Source organism: Anas platyrhynchos, chromosome 8 (assembly GCF_047663525.1).
Source record: "Anas platyrhynchos isolate ZD024472 breed Pekin duck chromosome 8, IASCAAS_PekinDuck_T2T, whole genome shotgun sequence".
Classification (NCBI taxonomy): Eukaryota; Metazoa; Chordata; class Aves; order Anseriformes; family Anatidae; genus Anas; species Anas platyrhynchos.
The window spans coordinates 38,066,120-38,089,646 of NC_092594.1; the positions used below are offsets into that span (position 1 = coordinate 38,066,120).

General features: G+C 57.0%; 1 protein-coding gene across 1 annotated transcript in view; it reads left to right on the plus strand.

Annotated features, from left to right (window-relative positions):
- Positions 1 to 395: 395 nt before the first annotated feature.
- Positions 396 to 23,527, plus strand: part of SGIP1 (SH3GL interacting endocytic adaptor 1) — a 39,199-nt gene continuing 16,067 nt past the window's right edge. The window contains exons 1-14 of the mRNA XM_072042097.1: positions 396 to 592; positions 4,904 to 4,948; positions 12,433 to 12,496; positions 13,751 to 13,775; positions 15,217 to 15,294; positions 15,885 to 15,941; positions 16,408 to 16,462; positions 17,210 to 17,385; positions 19,470 to 19,494; positions 19,860 to 19,911; positions 20,533 to 20,618; positions 21,302 to 21,391; positions 21,691 to 21,765; positions 22,713 to 23,165. Coding sequence (XP_071898198.1) covers positions 433 to 592; positions 4,904 to 4,948; positions 12,433 to 12,496; positions 13,751 to 13,775; positions 15,217 to 15,294; positions 15,885 to 15,941; positions 16,408 to 16,462; positions 17,210 to 17,385; positions 19,470 to 19,494; positions 19,860 to 19,911; positions 20,533 to 20,618; positions 21,302 to 21,391; positions 21,691 to 21,765; positions 22,713 to 23,165 — 1,441 coding nt within the window. The 5' untranslated portion in view covers positions 396 to 432. The remainder of the gene's footprint in view (positions 593 to 4,903; positions 4,949 to 12,432; positions 12,497 to 13,750; positions 13,776 to 15,216; positions 15,295 to 15,884; positions 15,942 to 16,407; positions 16,463 to 17,209; positions 17,386 to 19,469; positions 19,495 to 19,859; positions 19,912 to 20,532; positions 20,619 to 21,301; positions 21,392 to 21,690; positions 21,766 to 22,712; positions 23,166 to 23,527) is intronic.

Here is a 23,527-nt window from a genome sequence, read left to right on the forward strand (position 1 = left end):
GTGGTGTTTCTTGGGGCAAAAATGCACAAAATAGGACTGTTGGATTCCCGGGGGCTGGGCACTGCCTGGGCTCATCCCCGCTCCCCCTGCTGCCGGGGCTGCTCAGCACAACGTGGGGCACACGGGGAGGGCACTTTCCATCCCAAATCACACCCGGGTTGATGCTGGCGGCGATACCGCCCCGAAACAGGCTGGGCAACGCTCAGGAGCACACACACGTGTGCTGTGGGGCAGCGCTGCCGTCTGCGAAAACACACACCCATCGTTCGCATGGGGATTTTTTTTTCCATGTTCCTGAATACCTTCTTTCTAACCAAAAAAAAAAAGGCAAAACAGCCTCGCTGCCAGGCCAGTTAGCGTCCCCTGTGCCACCCCATCGGAGCAGCCGGGGGCTGTGGGGCTGTGGCTCTGGCTCCAGCCCCGCTCAGTGCTATGGGCAGGGCTGGGGCAGGGCAGGAGCAGTCCCCACGGCTGTGGGGCCGCAGCTGCACCTCATCCCATCGGGCCCAGGCAGGATTTAAGCTGGGGAGCCCACCTGCAGGGTTTGGCCTCCTCACGAGTGGGGGCAAAACTGAGTGGGGGCACAAGGCAGGTGAGTGCTGGCCGGGAGCTTGGTGCTGCTGGTAAATGCGTGCTCGATCTGTGGCCGTGGGAGCTGCTGGCAGGGTGTGCATGGGGCTCCCGTGGTGCTCCAGCGCCCCAGGGCACAGCCTAATTACCTCCGTGTGCATGAGAGCCATTAAATAAGGCAGAGGCTGCTCTGGCAGCATTCAATTGCTCCTGGAGCTCTGCACCCCGGTACTGCTGCTGCCCGGCACGGAGCTGCTGGCCAAATGGGCACCGTGGGTGCTGCTGGTGACTGGGGATGGACATGGCCGTCTGCTCGGTGGGTGCCCTGGCATGTCGTGCTGGTTGTAAGCTGATCTTGGTTGTGCCATGCTTGTGGTGGGTGGTGCTGGAGCGGGGAGCCCATCGGAGCCCCGTGGGGTGCAGCTGCCACCATCCCCAGCCTGTGCTGGGGGTGAGGGGGATGCTTTGCGGTGCTCAGGGTGTTTTGGGGGCTCCTCAGCAGCACACAGAGTGCTTGCAGGGCCCCGGCATGGGCAGGGTGCGGCTGTGCAACCCGTGGGGCTGGTTCCCCACGTGTGCAGTGGGGCTGGGTGCCAGCCGGGGCAGGAGGCAGCGAGCAGAGGGTGCGGGGGCTGGCGGGGCCGGGGGGCTGGGGCCTTGCGTGTTGGGTTGTGGTTTCAGAGCCTCAAGCAGTGAAGCTCTGTTGAAGTGTACGGCAAGCAGAGCTTCTCTGCTGCTGTGGGGGAGCAGCACCACACTGGCCTGTATCCCCCAAAGGGCTGTAGTTGGTGCTAGGGCACAGTGAGGGCTTGCTCCTGAGCTCCTCTCCTTGCTCACTGGGCTGGGAAGGGCCCAGCAGCTCTTTTTGTGAGGGCAGAATGGGATAAATGGGGCAAAAACCAGCAGATCAGATGGTAACAGTCCTCCTTGTTGAGCATGGAGCTGCTCAGCACGAGGAACACCACCATAATCCTGCTGAAGATGTGGAGTGCTGGCTGCAGAGAATGCAATGTGTGAGGTCGAGCCCAGTAACAGCTCGGTGTTGTGGCCTTTTGCAGCCCCACATGATGTGCCCGGGTGCCCCATCTTTTTGGAAGCACCCAGCCACCACCAAACCTGCCCCTGTGCCTCTTGAGGCTCTCCCAGTGAGGCCGTGTTTCAGCCTCCCCCTTTGTCACGCTGGGAGGAGGCATTTGGAGCAAGCAGCCTGAAAATGTCACCGTATCAAAGCCCAAATGGCAGCCTATAAAAGGCTCTGGTATTTTTCAGCTGTCTCGCAGCGAGGCACAAATGTTCACAGTCTCTAAATCCTGATGAGGCGGCCTGCGTGTGATGGCTCCCGACCATGGCCCCGCGTGAGGCCTACACTGCGCAATGGGCACAGGAGGCACAGGGCCTGGTGTCAGAGCCCAAAACCCTCATTAATGAGAGATCCCAAAGCCTAATTAGTGCTTCCCAGGATGTTTGGCCTCTTCAGCTGTGTCCCCACCTGGCACAGAGAAGCCCACAGGCTTGTTTTCAGTGAAATGCCCCATTAGGCTTCATGGCGGGTCGTTGTGGCAGGTGCGCGGACCTGTCACCGACTCACGGCTGCCCGTTAGCGCTGTTAATGCTGCGGGATTTACGGGGCTGTGCCCTGAGAGGGATGAGGCTGCTGGATTTGAGCTTTATTTAGCAAATCCCTTCACCCAGGGGCGTGGGGGCACCTTGCCCTGTGGCGGGGACGCGCCGGGATCGCCCGTCACATGCGGCGTGAGCATGACTGCTCCAGTATGAGTAATGCGCTGCTGTGACTCATTTTCTGCCTCCTTATTCTCTCCTTTGAGGCTGACTTCCCCTGTTTATGTTTACACATGGCAGCCCATCGCGCACCCAGCGGGGTCTGGCTCCCTCCTCCTGCCCTGATGGGAAGGGGGCTGTGGGAGGGCAGGGTTGTGGTGTCCTCTGTGGGGCCCTGCCCTGCGGCTGCCTTTGCCCGCAGGATGATGCAGGGATGGGAGACATGGATGGGAGACACAGGGACGCTTTATCAGCTCCGTGCCTCTGGGCCAGGTGTCCCACGGGACCCCACAGGTGCCACATTACGCTGCACAATAAGCCATGGGTTTCTTTCTGGCACTCCTGTATGCCAGCGCTGTGTGGAGGCTGCCATAGCTCAGTGCCCGAGTGAGGAATGAGCAAAGATAACTCGGTTACGGGTTACTCGGCTCTGATGGGTCTGCTGCAAGTTTGCAACAGGGATATCCACAGGAACTGTCCTGCAGGGACAACCCTGGGGTGCTGGGTGGCTGTGGTTCCTCTACTTTAGAGGAGCTGTATGAATTTTGGGAGAAATGTTATCTTGGAGAGTCTGCCAGCCATCCCACTGTGATCCCTTGCTTATTTAAAACGCTTCTGCCCTTTTCTGTAGATAAACTGGGGCTGTTTGGCCTTCTGGGGAGCCCCAGGGCTGTGGGTGAGCCCGTGGTGTGAGCTGATAAAATAGGAGGAGCAGTGAGGTGTGGGGTAAATCCTGCCCCAGCTGCACTGGGGTGGTGCTGGAGGAGTGCTGGGACTGGGGACCGGCAGCGGGGAGCCTCGTGGTGACAGAGGAACCGTGTGAGGTGGCCTGGGGAGCAGCGGAGTGGTGCTACATGGGCTGTACCCCTTATGGGGTTACAGCCAGATCTCCCAAAGCTGCTGGGCACCCGTCCTTCCACCCCCAGTGCTGCTGGGGTGGATGGGGGGTGATAAATGCCCCCTGTGGCAGGTGGTACCTGTGGGGACCTGCCTGGGGTGGGTGAGGGTGTCCCCAAGGGTGCGTCCCCATGGATGCATCCAGCTGTGCTTCTTTATTATTTTTATAACAGCAAAAGTGCTGCACCCGTTGGTGTCCCAGCTCCTCAAAGGGGCAATCCCAGAGAATCCTCAGGCTAGGACGGACCCTAGAGGTGGTGCTGTGGGGTGGGGGGCTGGGGTCAGCTCCCGCTGCAGGCAGAGGGTAACTTCACCAGCCCCATGGATACTGCAAATCTTTTATTCTCATCACATCCCCTCACATCTGCCATTCACATACCAAAAATTTGTGGATTTCCTTAAAGCTATTTGCCCCCCCTTTATTTATTTTTTTTTTAATTTTTAAATAACATCTCTGGAGCTGCCCATGGACCCTTCCATAGGGTTGCACCCAAGCCCCAAATCCCAGTGGCTTTGCATCTGCAGCCCTTGCTGGCATCTATAAGCATGTTTCCCAATGGGGGTGCCCCTGGGGGGGTGGCACGGGGCAGTGTCCCCCTCCCCAGGTGTGGCAGGGTGCTGGTACCAGCCTGGGGATGGGGCTGCGTCCCCCAGCCCCTCATAGGAACGGGGAGCATGTGGGGCTGGGTCTGCTTCAGGGCAAGGTGCAAGGATTTTTAAGGCATAATTTTTACTAGGAAGGGAAAAAAAAAAAAAAAAAAAAAAAAAAAACTTGTGGAGGTGGTGTTTGCATGCAAATCCCAAATTTATATTTTTGTGGGGTAATCCCAGCAGTGCCCAGTGCCCCGTGGTTGCTCTGGGTGGCCCTGGGGGGTTTGGGGTCAGGGTGCAGCGTGGTCTCCTGCCCTCCACGGCACCTCTTATCCCTGCTTTGGCTGCTCCCCACGGGAGACGAGGTCCCCGATGCTCCGGCAGGCGGCGGGGAGCGATCCCTGCCCGTCACCCTGCTGGGGCGAGCGGTGCCGTGACGTCAACCCCATCGATTTCTGCCTCGGGTGGCTGCGGGAGAGGCGAGGGCTGAGCAGCCGTGGGTGTGCGGCCCTGGTGCGTGTGCCCTCGGCCTTGGGGGGGATTTTGCTTTTTTTCCCCCCCTGCCCAGCCCCACCGCCCGCTGCTGGAGCGCTCTCCTAATCTGACAGCGCCGGGTAATTAATCTCGCTCCCCCAGCTGCTGCAATAGGATTACAGGGAGGGGAAGTGCGTCACGAGGTACGAAAAGGGGTTCTGCTTTTTGGGTGAAAGTGGGGGGAAAAAATGGGAAATAGGTTGGTGCGCTCCCGGGGGGCATTGTGGCAGGGCTCGGGAGCCAGCGCGCATGTGACGAGATGTGGGGCGGGAGGGACGGGGGCAGCGCCGGAGCTCAGCCTGGCTCATCCTGCCTTTCTCTCAGCATCCTCCGGTGATCCTGGAGGTGATACAGCCACAGCAGCATCCATGGCCTGCCCTCGGCATTAGCACCGGCTTTTCCTTTTTTTTTCCTTTTTTTTTTCCCTTGTTCTGGCAGCTAAACAAGCCGCGGATCGGAGGCGTTTGATTTAAGGGCTTATGTGAAGCAGCTGGTAACCGGGATTGTATTCTCCTGTATTTTTTTTTTTCAGGCTCCTTGGAAATTGAGGAATGCAATTCTGCCACCATGATGGAAGGTAGGTGATGATCTGAGCATGTCTTTCGGGATCGCCGGAGTTTTTGGAGGCAATGGTGGGGGAAGGAGAAGGCGTTGAACCCGGGAGCGTGCATCCTTCGCCTTTTCCTTTCAGAAAATCGAAATAAGGATGATTTAAAAAAAAAACAACAACAAAAAAAAAAAAAAAAAAAAAACTCCCCTCCCCCTAAGCTGAAGCTCCCTGCCTGCTGTCAGCAAGCTGGTGGGTGCTGTAATGCCGAGCCCGAGGGATTATTCGCAGCACCGTGCCCGTGCTGGGGGGCAGCAGCCGGGCAGGGAGCTTGGGGCTGGCGCTGGCCGCTCCGGCGAGCAGGAATTCATCCCCTGCTTGGAAACCTGCTTGTTCCCCCCGGTGTGATGCAGAGGAGGATTTTAAATGCTATCTGCACGCACAGCCCAGGGGCCTGTTGGCGATAGATGGGACTCGGTGTCTCCGTGGCACAGCGGTGTGGATGTGAATCGCCCCGATGGGGAGCGAGGATGCTGGGCTGAAGGCGATTCCTGCCATGCAGTGCTGCTGGCTTGGAGCTGCGGGCTCTGGGAAAGGAGGGGGGAGGCGGGGGGGGGACACTGCTTTGAGGCTTATTGGAATGGAAAAGGAAACGAGGAGGAAATATGGGCTCCGGGCATCAGATGCTCCGGGGAGCGCTGGGAGAATGCGCGTCTGGTCGTGCGTGGGAAAAGCCCCCCGGGCATTTCTTACACAGATTTTAACCTGTGTCATCCGTCTCGGCCGTATGCAAACCTCTCCTTTATGCATTCTCGAGCAAGATGCCACGGAAGGGAGATTTTTTTTTATATAATTTGCTTCAAGCAGGGGAGCTCTTGGCCTTCAGGGCCAAAAAAAAAAGCTCAAAATGCAGGTGATTTATTTGATGTACGGCCCCTTGGCCGAGCCGGAGGCCTGCCTGGTGTGATGTGCCCAGACAGCAGCATCCAGCCCCTGCAGGCACGGGTGGCTGTGGGGGCTGGGGATGTGTTTTTGGGTGCTGATGGGGACCCGGGGACATGTGGCCATGCCCAGGCCAGCCAAAAAGGGAGCTCGGTGCCGGTGGGTGATGCTCGGCTCACCTTGGGAACCCAGCACCGTGTGCGAGCACAGGATGGCTGCTTGTGCTTCCTGACTCCTTGGTGCGAGGGCAACGGGCACTGCTGTCCTTCGGTGCCTTATTCATGTCTTAACGATCATCAATATTTGGAGATTTTAATCTTGAGCCGTGGCACGTGAGGTGTTTGTGGCTGTGGGGAAGGCGCCGACGTGTCAGGAGGGATGAATGCAGGGAAATGAAAGCTGGCCTGCTGCAGTGCGTGCTGTGTGCTCGCTGCAAGGCTTGGGTCTGGTTTTCTGCTTTTTTTGGTGTTTTTTTTTTTTTTTTGGTGGCTCTGCTGGCGGCGGAATCACGCCTCGTGGAAAGGTCTCCCCTTTGGGGAAAGGGGGCTGGCCAGGAGAAGTGCCCCGTTACCTGCTTGGCGTGTCTGCTGTGCATGGGAACCTGGGATGGGAGTGAGAAAATGGAGTGAGAAGAAATAATTAATGCTTCTGGTTAATTTTTAAAGAGTTGGAAGCTAGCTCTATTTGTGGAATAGCGAAACTTGGGTGACCGATGCCCTGTTGAAGCGCTGACACCTTGCAGAGATGCTGTGTTTTACGGGAATGGTTTCTAACACCCCCAGCTTCAAACTGGTCTGAAACTTGGAAACCCGCGAGAGGTCCCTGTGCCAAACGGGCTGGGGGGATTTCGGTGGTGATATTTAATGGTGGTGCTTAGGGACACGGTTTGGAGGGTGATGCTGGTGGAAGGGGATGGTTGGGACAGATCTTGAAGGTCTTTTTCCAACCTCAGTGGTTCTGTGAATGACCTGTGGAGTGCTTCACGCTGGGGCTGTGCGTGCTGGGGCACCACTTGGCCAGGTGGGATGAGGCCACCACCAGCAGTGGGGGCTGAAATCCCTGCCTTTGAAACACCAAAATGGAAATAACCCATGGCAAAATGATGTGGAGTGCCAGCACCTGGCCTCGGGCAGGAGCTGGTGCTGGAGAGGTGCCGGGGAGCCCTCCGTGGGCTCTGGACCTCCCCTCCGGTGTCAGGAATGCAGCCGGTGGTGATGTTGAGGCAAACATCCGTGCATGAGAACAAAGGGGTGTATTGATCTCTTTTTTTTTTAATTAATCTGCTGCATCTCAAACGCACTGAAGGTATTTTATACAACTTAATTAAGTTTTGAAACCACTGCTGCAACACGGCACTCACGCAGACACCGCGCGGCGCTCGGAGAGCTCCAACGGGGGGGAGAAGGAAGGGCCACGGGGGGGCAATGCCTTCTGCAGGGCTGGCCCTGCCCCGTGGGGCCAAGCTGTGTCGATGTGTTGGGGTCTCCCCCTTACAAGACCTTTCTGGGCCCCAGGGTCCTCAGAAAGGCCTCGTGGTGCTCCCAGGGGTTGTTGCTGTGCTTGCGGGATGCACGTGGAGCATTTTGGGGTGTATGGGGTGGCCGGGGTGCTGCTGGCCTGGCTGCACAAGCCAGCCAAGCTCTGGCCATACAAACCTTGCTGGTCAGCCTGGTTTGGGTTTCCCACCTCTGGCAGTGTTTCTCAAGAGGTTTTAATAAAGGAAGGAGGGGATGAAGGGATCTGGATCCAAAACGCAACAAAACCCCACCCAAACCCTGGGAGTTGGGGAAAAGCTTTGGGTTAAGCCTGGAAATACTTCCCAGTATTGGCCATGAGAGATACTGGGATTTCCGCAGATGGGGCTTTTTGGGTGGAAAGGGTAGAAAGTAAAGCCAAACTCAGTAAGTGCACGTGATGAAGGTTTGCAAAGCATCCTTTTGGTGGGTCCTGCTTTAAAATGTCCTCACCCCAGGGTTTTAAGCAGCTCAGGGTGAGCAAGAGGCAGCTCCTCGGGTGCCTGTGCCCAAGCTGTGGGCAGTGTGGGAGCTCAGTTAAGGGCTGAGGCTCCTGGGGGCTTTGGGTTTTATTTTTTTGGTTTATTGGTGCCCCGGCAGAGGAGGAAGGCCTGCAGAACGCCCACAGGTGCTGCTCCCCCATGGTCAGCCCCACAGAACGGCCCATTTTAACTTTGAGGTTGGTTTTAGGGGTTTTGGGTTTCACAGCTGCTAATCATGCACGAAGGAAGGAAATCCCTCTGGGTGTTATTATTATTATATATGTTATCCCGGATCCGTTCCTTATCCATGCCAGCCTCAGAGAAGCCCCCTGATTTTGGCACATCTTTCATAGCGCAATAATTACGATTTTTCAAACTCCCCAATGGCAAGCTGCTGGCTGGGCTCTCACCTTTCCGAGCGCTTTTGTGCCCCCTGGCACTTCTTGGTCATTTTGGGGGGATTTTGTCTGTTTTTTGTGCATGCTTTCCTATGTTTTTTTTTGAGAGTTTTTGAAGGAATGGAGGGTGGGGTATTTCCTAAAGCCTCCCACCTCCAGGCCACAGGGAATTGAGCAGATGTGCTCAGGGTGGGCATCAGGAGCATGGGATGGGGTGGGAGTGCAGGGGGCACGGTGCCAGGGGGCTGTGCAGCAGTGGGGCGCATCCCGCTGTGTGCCGTGCTCCTCTCTAGAGCCAGATCTGCAGGGCCTGAAGGAGAAACCATCAAGGATGCCCCCTGTTATTAGAGCTAATTAATAATAGATGGGTGCCAGGCTTTCAAGCGTGTGCGTGTCAGTGGGCATTTGTTCTGTGCGTGCCTTAAAGCACCTCCAGCATCACACCGAGCATCGCACGGCCACTTCGGATGGGTGGGCTTCATCCTAAATCCTGCCCCTACCTCAGATGCTGTAAGCCTCATCAACAAGCTTATCTGGGAGTTGTTTTTTTTTTTTTATGGTGGCTTTTTTTCATGGCCTTGTCACTGAGGTTTTCTGGGAGCCGGTGATGTTGGTAAATACGCCTGAAACGGGCTCATCTGGGGCGCTTCGAGCTCCCCGAGGGCGCCTTCCCAAATCTGTAAGGGGGTGATTTCAGGGATGTATTATGGCTTCCTGAGTTTAGTGGGGTGTTGGCCTGGCTTTAGCTCTAGCACAGAGGATGAAGAAGCCGGTGTGACTAATAATAAGGTCACTGGTGCTCTGTTTGCACAGCTCCTTCCCCCTGGGACCTCGAGCTCCCTCCCGTAGCACCGTTCCTCCGCGGGGCAGCAGCTGCTGGGAAGAGGCTTGGTGGTTGTGTGAGGTGCCTGGCAATGCAGCCTCTTTCGGGTCAGGTCTCTGCTTATTTTTAGTTAATCGCTCCTTAAAAGCTGAGTGTTTGATGGCAGAGCACGGGAGGGATGAGGCGGTTAATGGGGGTGCCGCGCTGTGCTGGGTTTTGGGTGTAAATCCTCATCTTTTACATATGCACCTTAATGGTTATATATCATTTATGTGCTATATAACATTAATATGATATATTCACATAATCGTAGATAACGTGTGTGTGTGTATAGCTGCAGGGTGAGGAGGGGATTGCTCCCCTCTGCTCTGCCCTTGTGGGACCCCACCTGGAGCCTGTGCTCGGCCCTGGGCCCCCAGCACAAGGACGTGGAGCTGTTGGAGCAGCTCCAAAGGAGGCCAGGGACTTAGAGGTCCCTTCCAGCCCAAAGCAGTCTGTAATTCTAGAATCTCTTAAACTTTAACTGCTTTAATTCTCAAGGCTTTTGGTCATCTTTTTGGACCCCAACTGTTGGGGTCCTGAGCTGCTGGGCGCCCTGCCGTGGCTGCTCGGTGCCTGATCCCCACCAACCCCAAAAAAAAACAAACCCTAAAAATAGGAATCTGAGCATCCCTGGGAGGGAGAGCCTGTTCTGGAGAACCTCTCGCAGAGCACAGCAACCTTTGCAAGTGCATCTGGCGTTCCTGTGCTTGTGCCAGCCCCGAATGAAAGCCACAACTGTGCGCCCGAGGTGCCGGCAGCGCTGGCGGGGGACGCCTGTGTCCTGCGGTTCCCTGCGAGCTGATATCACAGAGCTGATTTCTGGGGCAAGCGGGCAGCGAGCAATTCCTGTGGCTGCCTTGCTGAGGTTAGAGCATAACGTCTGAGCAATTATTTACATCCTCCCGACCTTAAATATTCCCCCAAACAGAGTGCCCGTGGGCAGCTGGCCGCACCGAGCCAGGTATGGGTGCGGAGCCCTGGCCGTGCAGCCCTTGGGACCCCTCTTTGGGGAGCCAAAAGCTGTTTTTAGCCTCTTGTGGGTTTTGTGTGCCCATCTAGAGGTCCTTGCACCGTGCCCTATAGGTGATGCTGGCTGAATCCCGTTGCAGAGGTTTCCGAGGGCCTGCAGATGTGCGGGGTGTGCTGCCACGTGCTGCGGGCACGGATGGGGCTTCAATCGGGGCTTTAGGGCAAAGGGCCAGCGTAAGGCACAGTTGTGGGTTTTATCTCCAGATGGGCTTAAAGAAGCCTGTGTGTGTGTGTAGGGCTGCTGGCCGTTCTGGGGATGCTGCTGCAGGGCTAGTGCAAGCCCCGGGGCGACCACCTGGCCGCAGGAGCTGCCTTATTCCCCCTGTGCATCCAGCAGCCGAAATAGTGACATAAATCACTTAAACCCAACTTTGCCACATTTTGGTGTCCAAGGAAGCTTGCACAGGTGCCTCCTGCAGCTTTTTGAAGGGATTTCCAATAAATTTCCAGGAAACTGAACTTTTCTGGGGGGTCCAAACGCAGACTTGGCCCATATTGGGAGGATGCTGGGTCTTGTCCTTGCCCTGGGACGCTGCTGGGCCCCCAGCAGTGAGATCTCCAAGGTTATCCCCACCAAATATCTTCAGGTCTTGGCAATCCTTCTCGCTGGAAGCCCAGGAAAGGTGCGTGTCTGTCCGGAGAGCCTTGCTCCTGCTGTGAAACCAGCCTCAAGCCGGGTTCTGGGCCGAGATGCTGCTATTAGGATCACCTATTTGGGGTTGGATGTGGTTACGCACTCCCTGCTTGGAGTTTAATTTGCCTTTTGACTTTGTCCTCTGGGTGTGACGTGAGGGATTTTGGCTTTTTTTGTCCTCCCTCTCATTTTGCTGAGCAAACCGAGGATTAGTTCTTCAGCAAAGCAAGCCCAAGTCTGCTGGCTTTGAAGCAGCGACAATTTCCCCGTTTTTGGACCCAGCAAGGTAATTCATCGGGGGCAGGTGTGTGTGCAGCAAGGAATGGCTCAAATCCAGCTCCAAGCAAACACCAACGAACCAGCCCCAAGACAAACCATTTTCCTCTTTTTCCATTTTCCATCTTTCCATTTTCCCTCTTTTACCATTTTCTTCTGCACCTCTGCCTTCAGCAGTGCCCGGGCTGCCCGCAGCAGGGGGTGCTGCCTCCTGCTTTCCATCTTCCCCCATCCAAGGGCCCAAATCTGCCTTTTTCTTGCCCATTTGTCCCTGCAGGGCTGGCACACGCAGCCTCTGGGGCTGGCCTTGGTGCTTTGCCTTGTCCCCATCCCCGGCTGCAGAGCAGGAGCGTGCACACAAACAGCACCCTAAAGGGAATTTCCCCTCTTCTTCCCCACCCCCCTGCTGCTTTTTCTCTTCCTCCAGTGGTATTTTGGGTCTCGAGGCTCCGCAGGTTTATTTTTAGTGCTGCTCAGCCCGTGCACGGTGAATCGATACATTTCATTGGCTTTGTTTTAATGCTTTTTGTCATCAAAAAGGAGTGTGTAAGGCGGTGACGGTGCCATTGATGTCTTCTCCGAGGTGTGCCTTGCTTCCACGAGGCTTTTCCTTCCAAGAAGATGCTGGGGACCAGAAGCTGCCCCCACCCTGGGGGTGCAGTGGGGAGGGTGCCGTATTTGGGTGATTTATTTTAAATAAATCCATCTCCTCCCACGTCTCTCCCAAACCCGCAGTGTTCCCGTGGCGCATCCCCCCCCCAGGTATCTCTGCAAGGGGACTTCAGCACCCGCAGAAAGCTGGGAATGAGACCGGAGGGCCTGGGGGCCCTCATCTTTGTCCTGCCTTTTCCTAAATATCCCTTTCCTCTCCCGAATCACAGCTACATCTCCAGCAGATGGTGGGCCCGTTACGTAACTGAGCAGAAGGCTTGGTTACAGAACTTAGCCAAATCGGGCTCTTCTCCGGATAAGGCCAAACAACTTATTTTTGTGGTTTTTTCGTCCCTCCCTGTGCTCTACTTTGGGGCTGGAGTTATTCTAGGGGGTGAGATCAGAGGAAATCTCCCCCCGGTTATTAATAACTCGCTGGAGAAATTGTGGGGAGGCTGGGAGGAGAGAGATGGCAGGAGCAAGGCGCGGGGCTCTGGCTGCTGCGTCGCCTCCGGGTCCCTTAGCACAGCCCCATCCATCGGAGAACCCTCCCCGGGTCCTGCCCTGGACCAAAAAAAAAACACAGAAATCCACCGAAAAGCACCGAAGGAGTCAGAGCTCCTGGGGGCTGTGCTGGGGGCAATCGGATAAGGAGCCTCTTGGGGGATTTATTTGAAGCATAACATTGATTTGTCTTCTTATTTGTACCCCTCCTATCCGCAGGATTGAAAAAACGCACAAGGAAGGCCTTTGGTATACGCAAGAAAGAAAAGGACACCGATTCCACGTAAGTCCCTGCGATACGAAGCACATCGCACAGTGCTGCTGGGGAGAAGTGTGCCAGGGCAGGGCGAGCATCAGAAGCATCCCTCATCCTTCAGTCAGGTCTCAGAACAACATGAGCACCAAAGCCATTTCCCCTGCGCATCCAGGGGCCGGCACGCAAGGATGCTGTGGGGGCAGAAAGCTGGCTCCCCGTGTGCTGGCAGTCAAAAATCACAGGCAAATTGCTCCTCTGAGAGGTGCAGCAGGTTGATCTCTGTAAAACTCCTGATTTCCCTGTCTGCTGCATTTTTTTTTAAATGCAGATCCCATCGGAACAGGAGCCCTGATGGCCAGCGGTGGCACGGTGCTCGCTGGGGGCACGTGGCCGCTCCCTCCCTGTGCTGCCGGAGGGGTTTTTGCTCCCCGGGGAGATGTCAGGGATGGGGTCACTGTGCCCCATCAGGGCAGGAGGTGCTGCAGCACTGCTGCTGGGGTGCTGAGCCCCGTCCAGGCATTTGGCTGTCCCTGGTGCATTTTTTGGGAGACAAGAAATTTTTTTGGGCAGCGCCTTCCCCAGAGCGCTTCCTCCCTGGCGCTGCAGGAGCCCGATGGTGTTCTCATTCTGGATCGATTTTCCTGAGCAATTCTGCACATCCTCAGGCAGCTGCTGAGGTTTTCTGAGGTTTTCCTGTGTGAAAGCTGCAGTACGGCGAGCCCGGCTGTGCCAGCACCGTGCGCACTGCCTGCTGCAAAGGGGGACCCAGAAACACGGGGAGGCGAGGGGCTCGTCCCCAAAAAGGGTGGCAGAGAGAGGGAAAGTGCTGTGTTTGATAAGATGCAGGTGGGAAGCCAGAGATTAAAGGCAGGGTGAGAGAGCTGGAGAAGTGTGCTGGGAGGCGTTAATCTCCCTTAAACCAGGCCCAGCCCGGCAGCAGCTCCCTTCAGATTTTTCCGTGCTGCCGTGAGTCAGACGTTAATTTGCGGAAAATCTCTGGCAAGGCGTAAACACGGGGCTGTGTGGGAGGTGAGGAGCCAGTCTGGCTCTGATAAATACATCTGGCTCTTTGCTAAATAACTCGGCACCCTCGGCCAGGCGGGTGGCTGCCGGACCCGCGGTGCTCACCCCGAGGTCCAAAGCCCGTGAGCGTTTGGGGATCGTCACCCTCACAGCTCCATCAGCTTTCACGTCTGGTTTTAAGCAAAACCAGACTGTGATGCTTCTGGCATTGCATTTGGGGCCATGTTGAGCTAACCCCGCTGCCTCTCTCTGTTGCAGGGGGTCGCCGGACAGGGACGGCATCGTAAGTACCGCACGGCGCTGCTCTGTGGGATGGCTTCCTCCTCCGCCAGCCCCAAGGGCGTTTTGGGAACCTTCTCCTCCTCTTTCATATAGAAAATTTCAAAGTCCGTTGCAGCAACAAGCTGTTTTTTTAAAAAAGTCAGGATTTCGTGCAGGAAACCCTAGCTCCTGCTCCCCCTGAGCGCAGTTGGCTCAGGGCAGATCTGCTGTACGAGGAGTTAAAGGATAAACAGCCTCCTCACCTATTTCTGATATCTGTTTTCTATATTAAAATGGAAAGAAGAGGAGAGGTGTTCAGTTGTTACTTCTGCTTTTACTGGTTTTGGATGAAATGCCCCTGCTCGAGCTGGGCAGGGGAAGGGCCGTGTTCAGCCATTTGACTTCAATCTTGCAGTTAAGTCTGTTGGGCTCAGGCTGGGACTGTGCAAATTCGGACAGCACAGGCTTAAAATAACCCCTGGGAGATGCTCAGCAGGGAGAGCGGTGCTGTGTGCCTGGCTGGCCTGGCACCAGAGACCATGCAGGGCGCTGCGGGTACCTGGGGTGTCTGGTCTGACATCGCATGGAAATTGGGGTCCCAAATTGCTCCTTTAGAGGGAGAGCTGCTCTTTCCACCTCTGACCCAAGATCCTTGGCTTTGGGCTCACTCTAAGCCCTCTGTTACTGGCTGATAAGGACTGGTGATGAAAGAAGTCTGCAGCTCAGGTAGTGCTTTGACCAAGGCTCTATTCAGCAGTGAAAAATAAAAAATTAAAAAAAAAAAAAAAAAACAAACACCTTTCCAAGTGTCACCAAACTGTGCACTGAATAAAAACGCTCTGTTTAGCAAACCCAAGTTTAATTTTGGAGAGTGAAGCTGACAGCTTGCTAGGGCATGGCTGGAAGCGGGGTTGCGTATAGACGGGGCTGGGGGACCTCGGGTGGCCCCGATCTCCAAGCTGGAAATGGAGCCCCCAGGAGAACAGGACCGGAGCTCTGGAATGACATTTCCAGCCCTTGTCAGCAGCTGATGCCTTCTCCGTAATGCTCGTATTTGGGGTTTTCCAGGTGGGTTGCTTTTTATCTCTGTAGGGCAGGTGGGTCTCCAGTGCTCCAGCAAGCCGGAGGAAGCAGAAGCGCAATTTATTTTTTTTTAAATATGATGAAGCCACTGAATGTGTTGGAGACAGGGGCATTGATGGTGGAAATGTTTGAATTTTCCTCCTCTAGCACATTCTTGCCACGATGACAGGGCTGGCAGCCCTGACTCCTGCAAACCCTGACTGCTGAATATGGCCCTCGCCCACCCCGAGCACCCTGTGCTTTTGGGGGAGCCAAGCCGGACCCTCCCCTCCTACAGACCCTACAGCCTTTGCTACCTCCTTGCCGTTTGCTTTGCGGTTGGAAAGCAGCCACCCGACGCGTTAACCACCCTCTTTCTGCCCAACCCAAATCCCTTCCAGCCTCTCAGCCCTCATCCCACTGAGCCACCTTGCCATAGCAAACCCGACAGCGTGCGGGAAGGAGGAAGAAAAAACTCGGTAAGGAGAACACTGCTGGGTCTACAGCTAGGCAGGGGTTGTTGAGAGCAGTGAGTAATTTGGGGATGGTGTCTTACTTGTCTGTATTTTTGGCCTTTTTGGCCTCTGGAGCGGGCAGCGCTGTCCTTGGGCACATCCCCTTGGGTGCTGAGCGCAGGGTGGCATCGCCCTGAGCCTCGCCAGCCACAGGCCAGCCCCTTGTATAGAAAAACATGAATTTTGGTCACCATCTTGGTGCTGGCCTCCAGCACACGTGGCTTCTGCAGGAGCTTGGGGCCAGCAGAGAGCATCCACAGCTCTTGCACCCTGCGCTGGGAGCAGCAACAGCTCGCTGGGCACTGTCGGCTGCAGCTGCTCGCTGTGGTTTCGTGGTGAGCCCCAAACCCAGCTTGGGCAGGGGCTCAGAGCTGCCCTCCCTGAGCTTCTTGCCCCTCCAGAAACGCCACGTGCTCAGCCAGGGGTGACCCCAAGCAAGCTGGTGCTGGGCAGGTCGTGGTCGCAGCATCGGATGCACAAACACGGGTACGCCGCGGTCATCTTGTTGGCCTTAATTTTAAAATGTGCAAATCTCGATTTCCCATCTGTTGCAGAAGAAAAGTAATGGAGCCCCCAATGGATTTTATGCGGAGATCGACTGGGACAGATATGTAAGTGCCCAAGGGCTCCTTGTCCCATGGGGTTTGTGTGTGTGCGCCATGGGTTTGGCTCCTGGGGGGCTGTGGGTGTGCGGGGCCGTGTCCTACTGCCCTGGGGTCTCAGTCCCACTGAAAACAGTGATTCTGGAGATGTTTTTAGAGTCGTGCAGGGAAACCTGCCCATGCACCGAGGCATCGTTTGCGTTTGCACGTTAATTAGGCTGTGTGAGCCTGTCCAGGAACCAGGTGGCTCCGGTGCCAGTCGCGCAGAGGAGAGCACTGCTGCCTGGAGGACGTTAAGGCTTGCCAGAGGAAAACCTGGCTTACAAAAAAAATGAGCATTGGGAGGGGAAAAAAAAGCTCTGGGCTTGGCTGCAGAGCAGTTGCTCAGCGCCCCAGTGGGTGCTGTGCTGCAGGAGCAAAGAGCTGGGCTCCCTGCAGCCGTGTCCCTGACCCTGTGCGCGTTGTGCCCATGCAGAACTCCCCGGAGCTGGACGAGGAGGGGTACAGCATCCGGCCCGAGGAGCCAGGCTATATCCTTTGTGGGCTCGTAAACCCTAAGAGGAGCTGGGGTTCGCAGGCAGGCCACTGACTTTTTTATTTCTCCCCTTTTATTCTCCTTGGGGCTGTTTTTCTGCAGCCAGATCCGGCTCCCTCAGAGCACTGCCCAAGAGCAGAAAGTTTCTGGCTGCCTTTTGTCCCCTGCTGTGGCACAAGGAGCACTGTGGGCACTGGCTGATCCCATGTGCTCTGCTTTTTTTGGGTGCTGCGGGTCCATAACAGGTCCCCATTAAGGGACAAGGGGTTCCAGGTGCAGCCCATGCTCACAGTCCCTGTGCTGGGCTTGGAGATGTAGGAAATCGATGTCCTGCTCATAGCTGCAGGAGGTGGGTGGGAAACCAGAACTCTCCCTCTCCTGCTGCTGAAGGACGTCAGCTCGGGGGGGATGCCCAGGCTCCATCACCACTTCAGCCTTTCCAGCCCCAATTTTTGTGCTTTCTGCCCACACGTGGTGCAGCAGGAAATCAGCACGGCAGGAGGAATTGTCCCTGCCGCTGCTCCTGCCATCGGAGGCAGGGGTGAGCACTTCAGGAACGCCTAATCCCCATTTTTCCAGTGAGATGTGAGCTTTTGAATCGCTGCCGAGATGCAGGGGTGCTCCTGAACCCGTGCCTTGCCCCCGAGCCAAGGTTTGCCTTTGGGATTTCTGCGGCACCCCAAGGTGCTGCCGCGTGCGGCCGCGGCCTCTGCAGCCCGGAGCTTCCTTAGCTGCCCTGCACCCACCAGAGGAAAGCACTTCTACTCCTCCAGCGAGTCCGAGGAGGAGGAGGAGGCCCACAAGAAATTCAACATCAAGATCAAGCCGCTGCAGGCTAAAGACATCCTGAAGAGCGCGGCGACGGTGGACGAGCTGAAGGCGTCCGTAGGCAACATCGCACTTTCTCCATCCCCTGTGGTGAGTGCCCCGTGCCTGTTTTTTTGTTTTTTTTTTGTTTTTTTTTCCTGGGCTGTGGAAGCAGGGCTGCTTGGTGTGCTTCAGCCCGGGGAGCCTCTTCCTCGTGTGTGAGTGGGGGACGTTGGCTTCGTGCCCCGCTCAGTGGGGTCTGCTTGGTGCAGAGCGGCGCCGTGGGTTTATTGGGGTGGTGCCAGGAGCGCCGCTGGCTGGCACAGCCCTCCAGGCACCCCAGGTCCTGCACCATGTGCTCTGCTTTTCCTCTTTTCCCCAGTTTGGTTGTCATTCAGGACATAAATCATTTGATGCTCGCCCTGATCCCTAGCTCAGGGAGCACGTCTGTGGGGTTTTCCAAGTGCTGCTGTAAGATGCTAAAGGACGCTCCCTGCCCGCTACCTGTCCCCTGTCCCCTCCCTGCTGCAAGCACCGATACCCGCTGATTTTCCTAAGGTTCTCTGGGATTTCTCATCTCATCCCAATATGTTCAGCTGGGGAAAGATTTGTGGGGTTTGTTTTCCGTGGGCTATGGTGTCTCCATCTTCCCAGCTGGACCCGTTGAGGGTTTATAACCTGCCTGTATGTGAAACGTGAACGAATTGCAAAGGTGAGACAAAATCAGTCTCACCTCCCGAACCAGGGCAGCGTTGCCAAGCCCACGGAAAGCTCCTGGGAGAGTTGGTTATTCCCCAGGAAGGCAGCGGGGCTGGGCAGGATCTGCTGGCTGCCACTGGGGCACCGCTTGGGGCTCCCCCCGTGTGATATTTTTGGGAGCTTTCAAAGCTGTCATTGACAAAGCCTGTTTGTCAGCCCCTTATAGAAATTCTTTTTCTCATTTTATTTTTTTTTTCTCTGTTCTTTTAGAGGAAAAGCCCGGTAAGATGTGCATTTATTTTTCTTGCATTTTGAGCACAGCCTTGACTCGTGCTCTGCCTGCATGCCGCCTGCTCTGCATGTCTCGGGGAGTGGGGTGGGAGGTGCGAGGAATAAATCCTGTTGTTTGGGGACGCATGGCCTTCATTTTTGGGTTGAGCTCGGCGTGCTTAAACAAGAGCTCGGCTGTGTTTGCTGTGAAGGCATGGGGCTGGTTTGGGAAGAGATGTGCAGGGCGCAGTGCTGTCCCAGTGGGGTCTGCGAGGGTTTGGCTCAAAACTGCCCTGAAATGGGGCAATCCCAACTGTTTGGGGTCAGGGGTCCCTCCCTGCTGCAGGAGCTGCTCCTGGCGCACCCAGCCCTGGGCTCCAAAGGGTTTTGTTGCCAAAAATTCCATGTCTGAGAGCGTTGAAGGGCAGGTATGGGGTCTGATGGGTTTGATGCTTCCTGGGGTGCATGTACGCCAGCAGTGCTGCATGGGGGGAGCCCCAAAATGTTTTGGGGTCAGCTCTGCCTGCGTGGACACCGCGGTTCTTGTAGGCAGAGCGAGATGCCTGTGCCGTGGCGCGGGGCTGCTTGAAAACCCAGGGGAAAACGAAACGCATCCCCTCCTTCCGCTGCCACCCAGGGGTGCTCAGGGCCCCGGGGTGCTCGGTGTGGCCCCAGGCGTCCCTCCCTGACCCGGTGTCTCACCAGGTGTCTGTTCTCTCTCTCTTCTCGCTGACCGCAGCGGCGCAGCCCGGTAAGCTCCCCCCCTGCCTCCCTCTGCTCCTGGCAGCGCCTCGGTGCGGGCGTTGTGCCCTCCTGCTCTCCAAGAGGGGTTTGGGGGGCTCCTCCTGCATGCAGGCAGCCGTGCTGTGCGCTGAGAGAGAGGATTTGGGTTGCTGAACGTGCATGATTTGCCTCGGATCCGTCCGTGGCCCATCGGAGGTGAGGGTTTGGGTTTAGACGACGAGCGTAAAGCCGTTTGCAGCCAGGGCGGCTGCGGGCGCAGCGCGGCCAGGTGATGGGTTTAGGGGCTCCAAATCCTCCTGCGTCGTCTGCCCCGGTGTGCTGGGAGCGAGTCTGGCTTCCCAGGGCATCCCTACAGGTGGGCACCTCAGCCACATGAAACAAATTTTGTGTTTTATGGTGCTGCCACGGGTCTCGCTCGGTGCCGGCGGCAACGTGCCCGTGTCCCCGCGCACCCCACTGACCTCCTGTGTTTCTAATTCCAGGGGACGATTAAGAGGAATTTATCCAGTAAGTACGGCCTTCAGCCTTCCAGAGCAGGAATTAGTGCCGGCAGCCTGGTGCTGGGGGTTAAAATAAATTAATTTTATAAAGGGGAGTGGGAGGAGAGGTGGCTTTGCTTTAACGTGGTCGCGGCAGAAGTGGTGGCACCCAAATATCCCCTTAAAGAGGGGGACATGGACACCCTTGGGGGGCCCCATAGAAGAAGCAACGCCTTCTAGCCCTGTCCTCTGTAGAAATAAGACCTAATTAAAGCCAGAGTGTAGCAGGCTTGGTGCGGGGTGCCAGCAGCACGCTTGGGGTGTGTGTGGGGCATGGGGGTGGTGCAGGATGGGGGCACCGTTTCTAACCCTGCTCTGTCCCACCCCGTGCAGGTGAGGAGATCGCACGGCCCCGGCGCTCCACGCCCACGCCGGACCCCAGCAGGTCAGTCCGGGGGGGCTGTGTGTGTGTGTCTGTATTTGTACACCCCCTGGGTATGTGCAAAACCTTGCCTTGGCACCCCCCAGAACACCAAAGTCCCCATATCTCAGTGTCCACCAGTGCTGTTCTCCCCTACAGCTGCCATCAGATGCATCACCCAGACATAAATTAAAACATTTTGGTGCACAAATGTGTTTGCAGCACTGCTCCAAGGGGCAATATCAGCCTTCTCCTCCTGGTCCTCATCCTTCCTGCGTGTGTGCCAGAGGTGTGGGGTGAGCAGGCTCCTGCCCGGAGCAGCAGGGCTGGTAGTTCCCATGTGCATTTTAACAAAAACGCACAGAATTCAGGTACAAAATGGTTTCGACACCCTGATTTTAGATGCTACCCCTTTTCTTTCCATTCTCCATGCCCCAACCCATATGCTCTGCAAGCTGCCCACGGGTCCAGGACACAAACTCCCCACAAATATACACACCTGTACTCACCATCACTTCTTACTAAGCTTTTTGCTTAATTTAAATCCCCTACAAGCCAGAAAAACACAGAGCTGCTGTGCTGGGGGGGCCGCCACAGTGCTGTGCCCCCAGCCTGAAGGTTGTCCCCTCCTCTGTCCCCCTGCAGCAGGAAGCCCCCTGAGGACCCTGCTGCCCTGGCACCGCTCTTCGGGCCCCCGCTGGAGTCGGCGTTCGAGGAGCAGAAGCTGGATGGTGTGTGGGGCATGGGGGTGGTGTGTGGGGCACGGAGGGGTTGGGGACAGTGTGTAGGGCACGGGGATGGTGTGTAGGGCACGGGGATGGGTGTGCAGAGCAGGGGCTTGGGGCCAGGCCTCGGAACAGCTCCAGGTAAACCTTAAATTCAAAGCAACCTCTTGGTGCAGTTCCTTGCACGTAGCCCAAGAAAAACAGCACGTGATGAGCAAACGAGAGTCGTGGTGCTTTCCACACCATCTATGTAAACAGTTGGATCTCTTCATTTTAATACCTGCGTGTTGTTTTTTTCTGCGCATCCCAAAATTCCGGAGGATTTCTGCAATTAATTCACTGCTTCGCTCAACGCGACGAGCCTCCAAACACACAAACGGCATTGTTTCGTTTGTCAAGCATCGTGATTGTCAAACTAATTGCGTGGCCTGCTTCAAAATCAGGCAGGCTTGTAATTACCTACCATTACAGAAATAACCCTGTCTTTAATTAGAGGGGGGGGGGGGTGCTGTCAATATTTAGCTTCCTGTCGTTGCACGCACCTTATCTGCGTGATTCTGGTATCGGGAAGAAAACAGTCACGTTGCTCGCCACCTCTGCACGTGCATTTATTTGGATCACCACCTTTGCACGTGCATTTATTTGGATCGCCACCTCTGCACGTGCATTTATTCCCTTTCTTTTCCCAGCTCCTCTGGACCAGCCCGAGATCTGGGGCTCCATCCAGCCCCCCAACAGCGCCGACTCCCCGAAGCTGCCGAGACCTTTTCCAACTGGAAGTAAGTCTTCCAAAAAACGAAGGGGTGCAAACACACAGCCCCAGCCCGCCACTTCGGGCACTTCATGCTGGCTCAGAGCTGTGCAAGGGGGGGGTGACAGAAAAGCCGTGCAAACCCTTTCTTTGTGATTTTCTGCCACATCCCAGGGCTGCTCTGCCTTCGGCTTGGCACGGAGCAGGTCCCCCCGCAGCCATTTGGCTTTATTCCAGCCGTGCCCCGGTGGGATGGGGACACGGTGACCGCAGTGGGTGCCCCCCCCGGCAGCTCAGCCCCTGACCTCCCCCTCCTCTGCCTTGCAGCACCGCCGCCGCTGCCGCCCAAGAACGTCCCGGCCACGCCGCCCCGCACCGGCTCGCCCCTGACGGTGGCCCCAGGTAAAGGGCAGGCACCCCGCTCCTAGCACCCGCCATCCGGACCCCCATCCGGGGGCTGCTCTGCCGGGGTCGGTCCCCCCCCTATATCCCCAGGGTGTCCCGTGTGTGACGGCTGCATTTCGGACGTGGATTTGCCCCTGCGCATCCTCCTCGTGGCGTTGGTGTTGTTGTGTTTGGGGGTGATGCTGCAAAGAGCTGAGCCCAGGTGGCACCCCCCCGGCTGGGTTCCTGCTCTCTGCTCCCCGCGCTGCTGCTGGTGGTGTTTGGCTCCTCGCAGTGACCCCAAAGCTCACCCGAAACCCTGCCGGGTGCCTGCAGGGGGGGAATCGCAGCCCCTGCTCCTCCAAGCCTTGCTGCACGAGGCTGGCCAGCCCCTTGTGGTGCACGCACGTGCCGGGCACGTCCCCGAGGCCATGAGCTGTGCTGTGCAGCCCCTCCGTGTCCCCGTGCTGCAAGCAGGGACCAAAACAACCAAACCGAGCAGTGATGGGACCGGGGAGCATTGTGCTGTGCCGCAGGCGTGTGCCCGAGCTGCTGTGTCCTGCTGGTAACGTGCTCGTTAACGTGTCCTCGTTACCAACCGCCCGGTGGCTCCGCGAGCGAGCAGAGCCTCGCGCCTTTCCCTGCTGCTGGTCGCAGCCAAAAAAAATCCATCCCGTGGTCTGCTTCCCTGCGCTGCATGGCCCCGGCAGTGTGGCTGTCACACCAGCATGTCTTAGTGTAAATATATTTATATGGAGCTGGATATAAATATATGGGCAGAGCGTGCAAGAGAGCTGTGGTTTGAGTTTGAACCAGTCCCGTGTGGCTTGTTACACGTTGCACGTGTGCTGCTGTGGATCCTCGTGCCTGCATCGCGGTCCTGGCGGCCGGTAGGAAAACCCTCTCCTAGCAAGCAGCGGGCGAAGCCCCTAACCCTAAATAAACCCCCACTGCTTTGACCGCAGGGAGCGAGCAGCCAGCCGCCGAGGCCAAAAGTGACAAAGTGCCGTCGCTCAATGACTTGGACAGCATTTTTGGCCCCGTGCTGTCCCCCAAGTCCGTGGCCGTGCACACGGGGGACAAGTGGGTCAATTTTTCCGATCCCTCCCCGGAAAACGTGACGGTGGCGCCGAGGCCCCGCGAGAAGGCGGCGGTGGCATCGTCCCCCCCGGTGGGGGCAGCGGGCAGCCCGGTGGCCGAGCCCCCCCGCGCCCTCCCGTCCCCGCTGCGCCTGGAGGAGCTCCAGAAGAAGGCTTTGGAGCAGCCAAAAGAGGAGAACGCGGAGCCGGCCGCTGCCTCCCCCAAGGATTTTGGGCCGGGACAGAGAGCGACCCCGCCGCCCCCCCCACCGCCCACCTACCGCACGGTGGTCTCGTCCCCCGGACCGGGCGCCAGCAGCGGCGCGGGAAGCCCCAGCGGTACGTCCCCCACCACCCGCTGTGTGCCTGGCTGCCCTCGAGCCCTCCCTCCCCGTCTCGTGCTCCCCCCCCTGTGCCTTCCCCAAAGCTGGGGGGCTGTCGGTGTCCATCCCCACCCCTGCTATGTGCGTAAAACCCCCCGGAAACATTTGGCGTGAGCGTGCTCGTGGCTGCGTCCTCAGTAGGCTTCAGAGTGAACGGAGGAAGAAGTGTTCCCAGCTGGTGATCGACTTCTAAGAGAGCCTTGGAAACGTGGTGCTTGAACAAAATGTGGTGCAGGCACCTCCTCACCCCTCAACACCCCCGGGCTGGCACCAGTGACCCCCCCGGCACAGCAGTAGGCACAGGGGTGAATGCAGTCC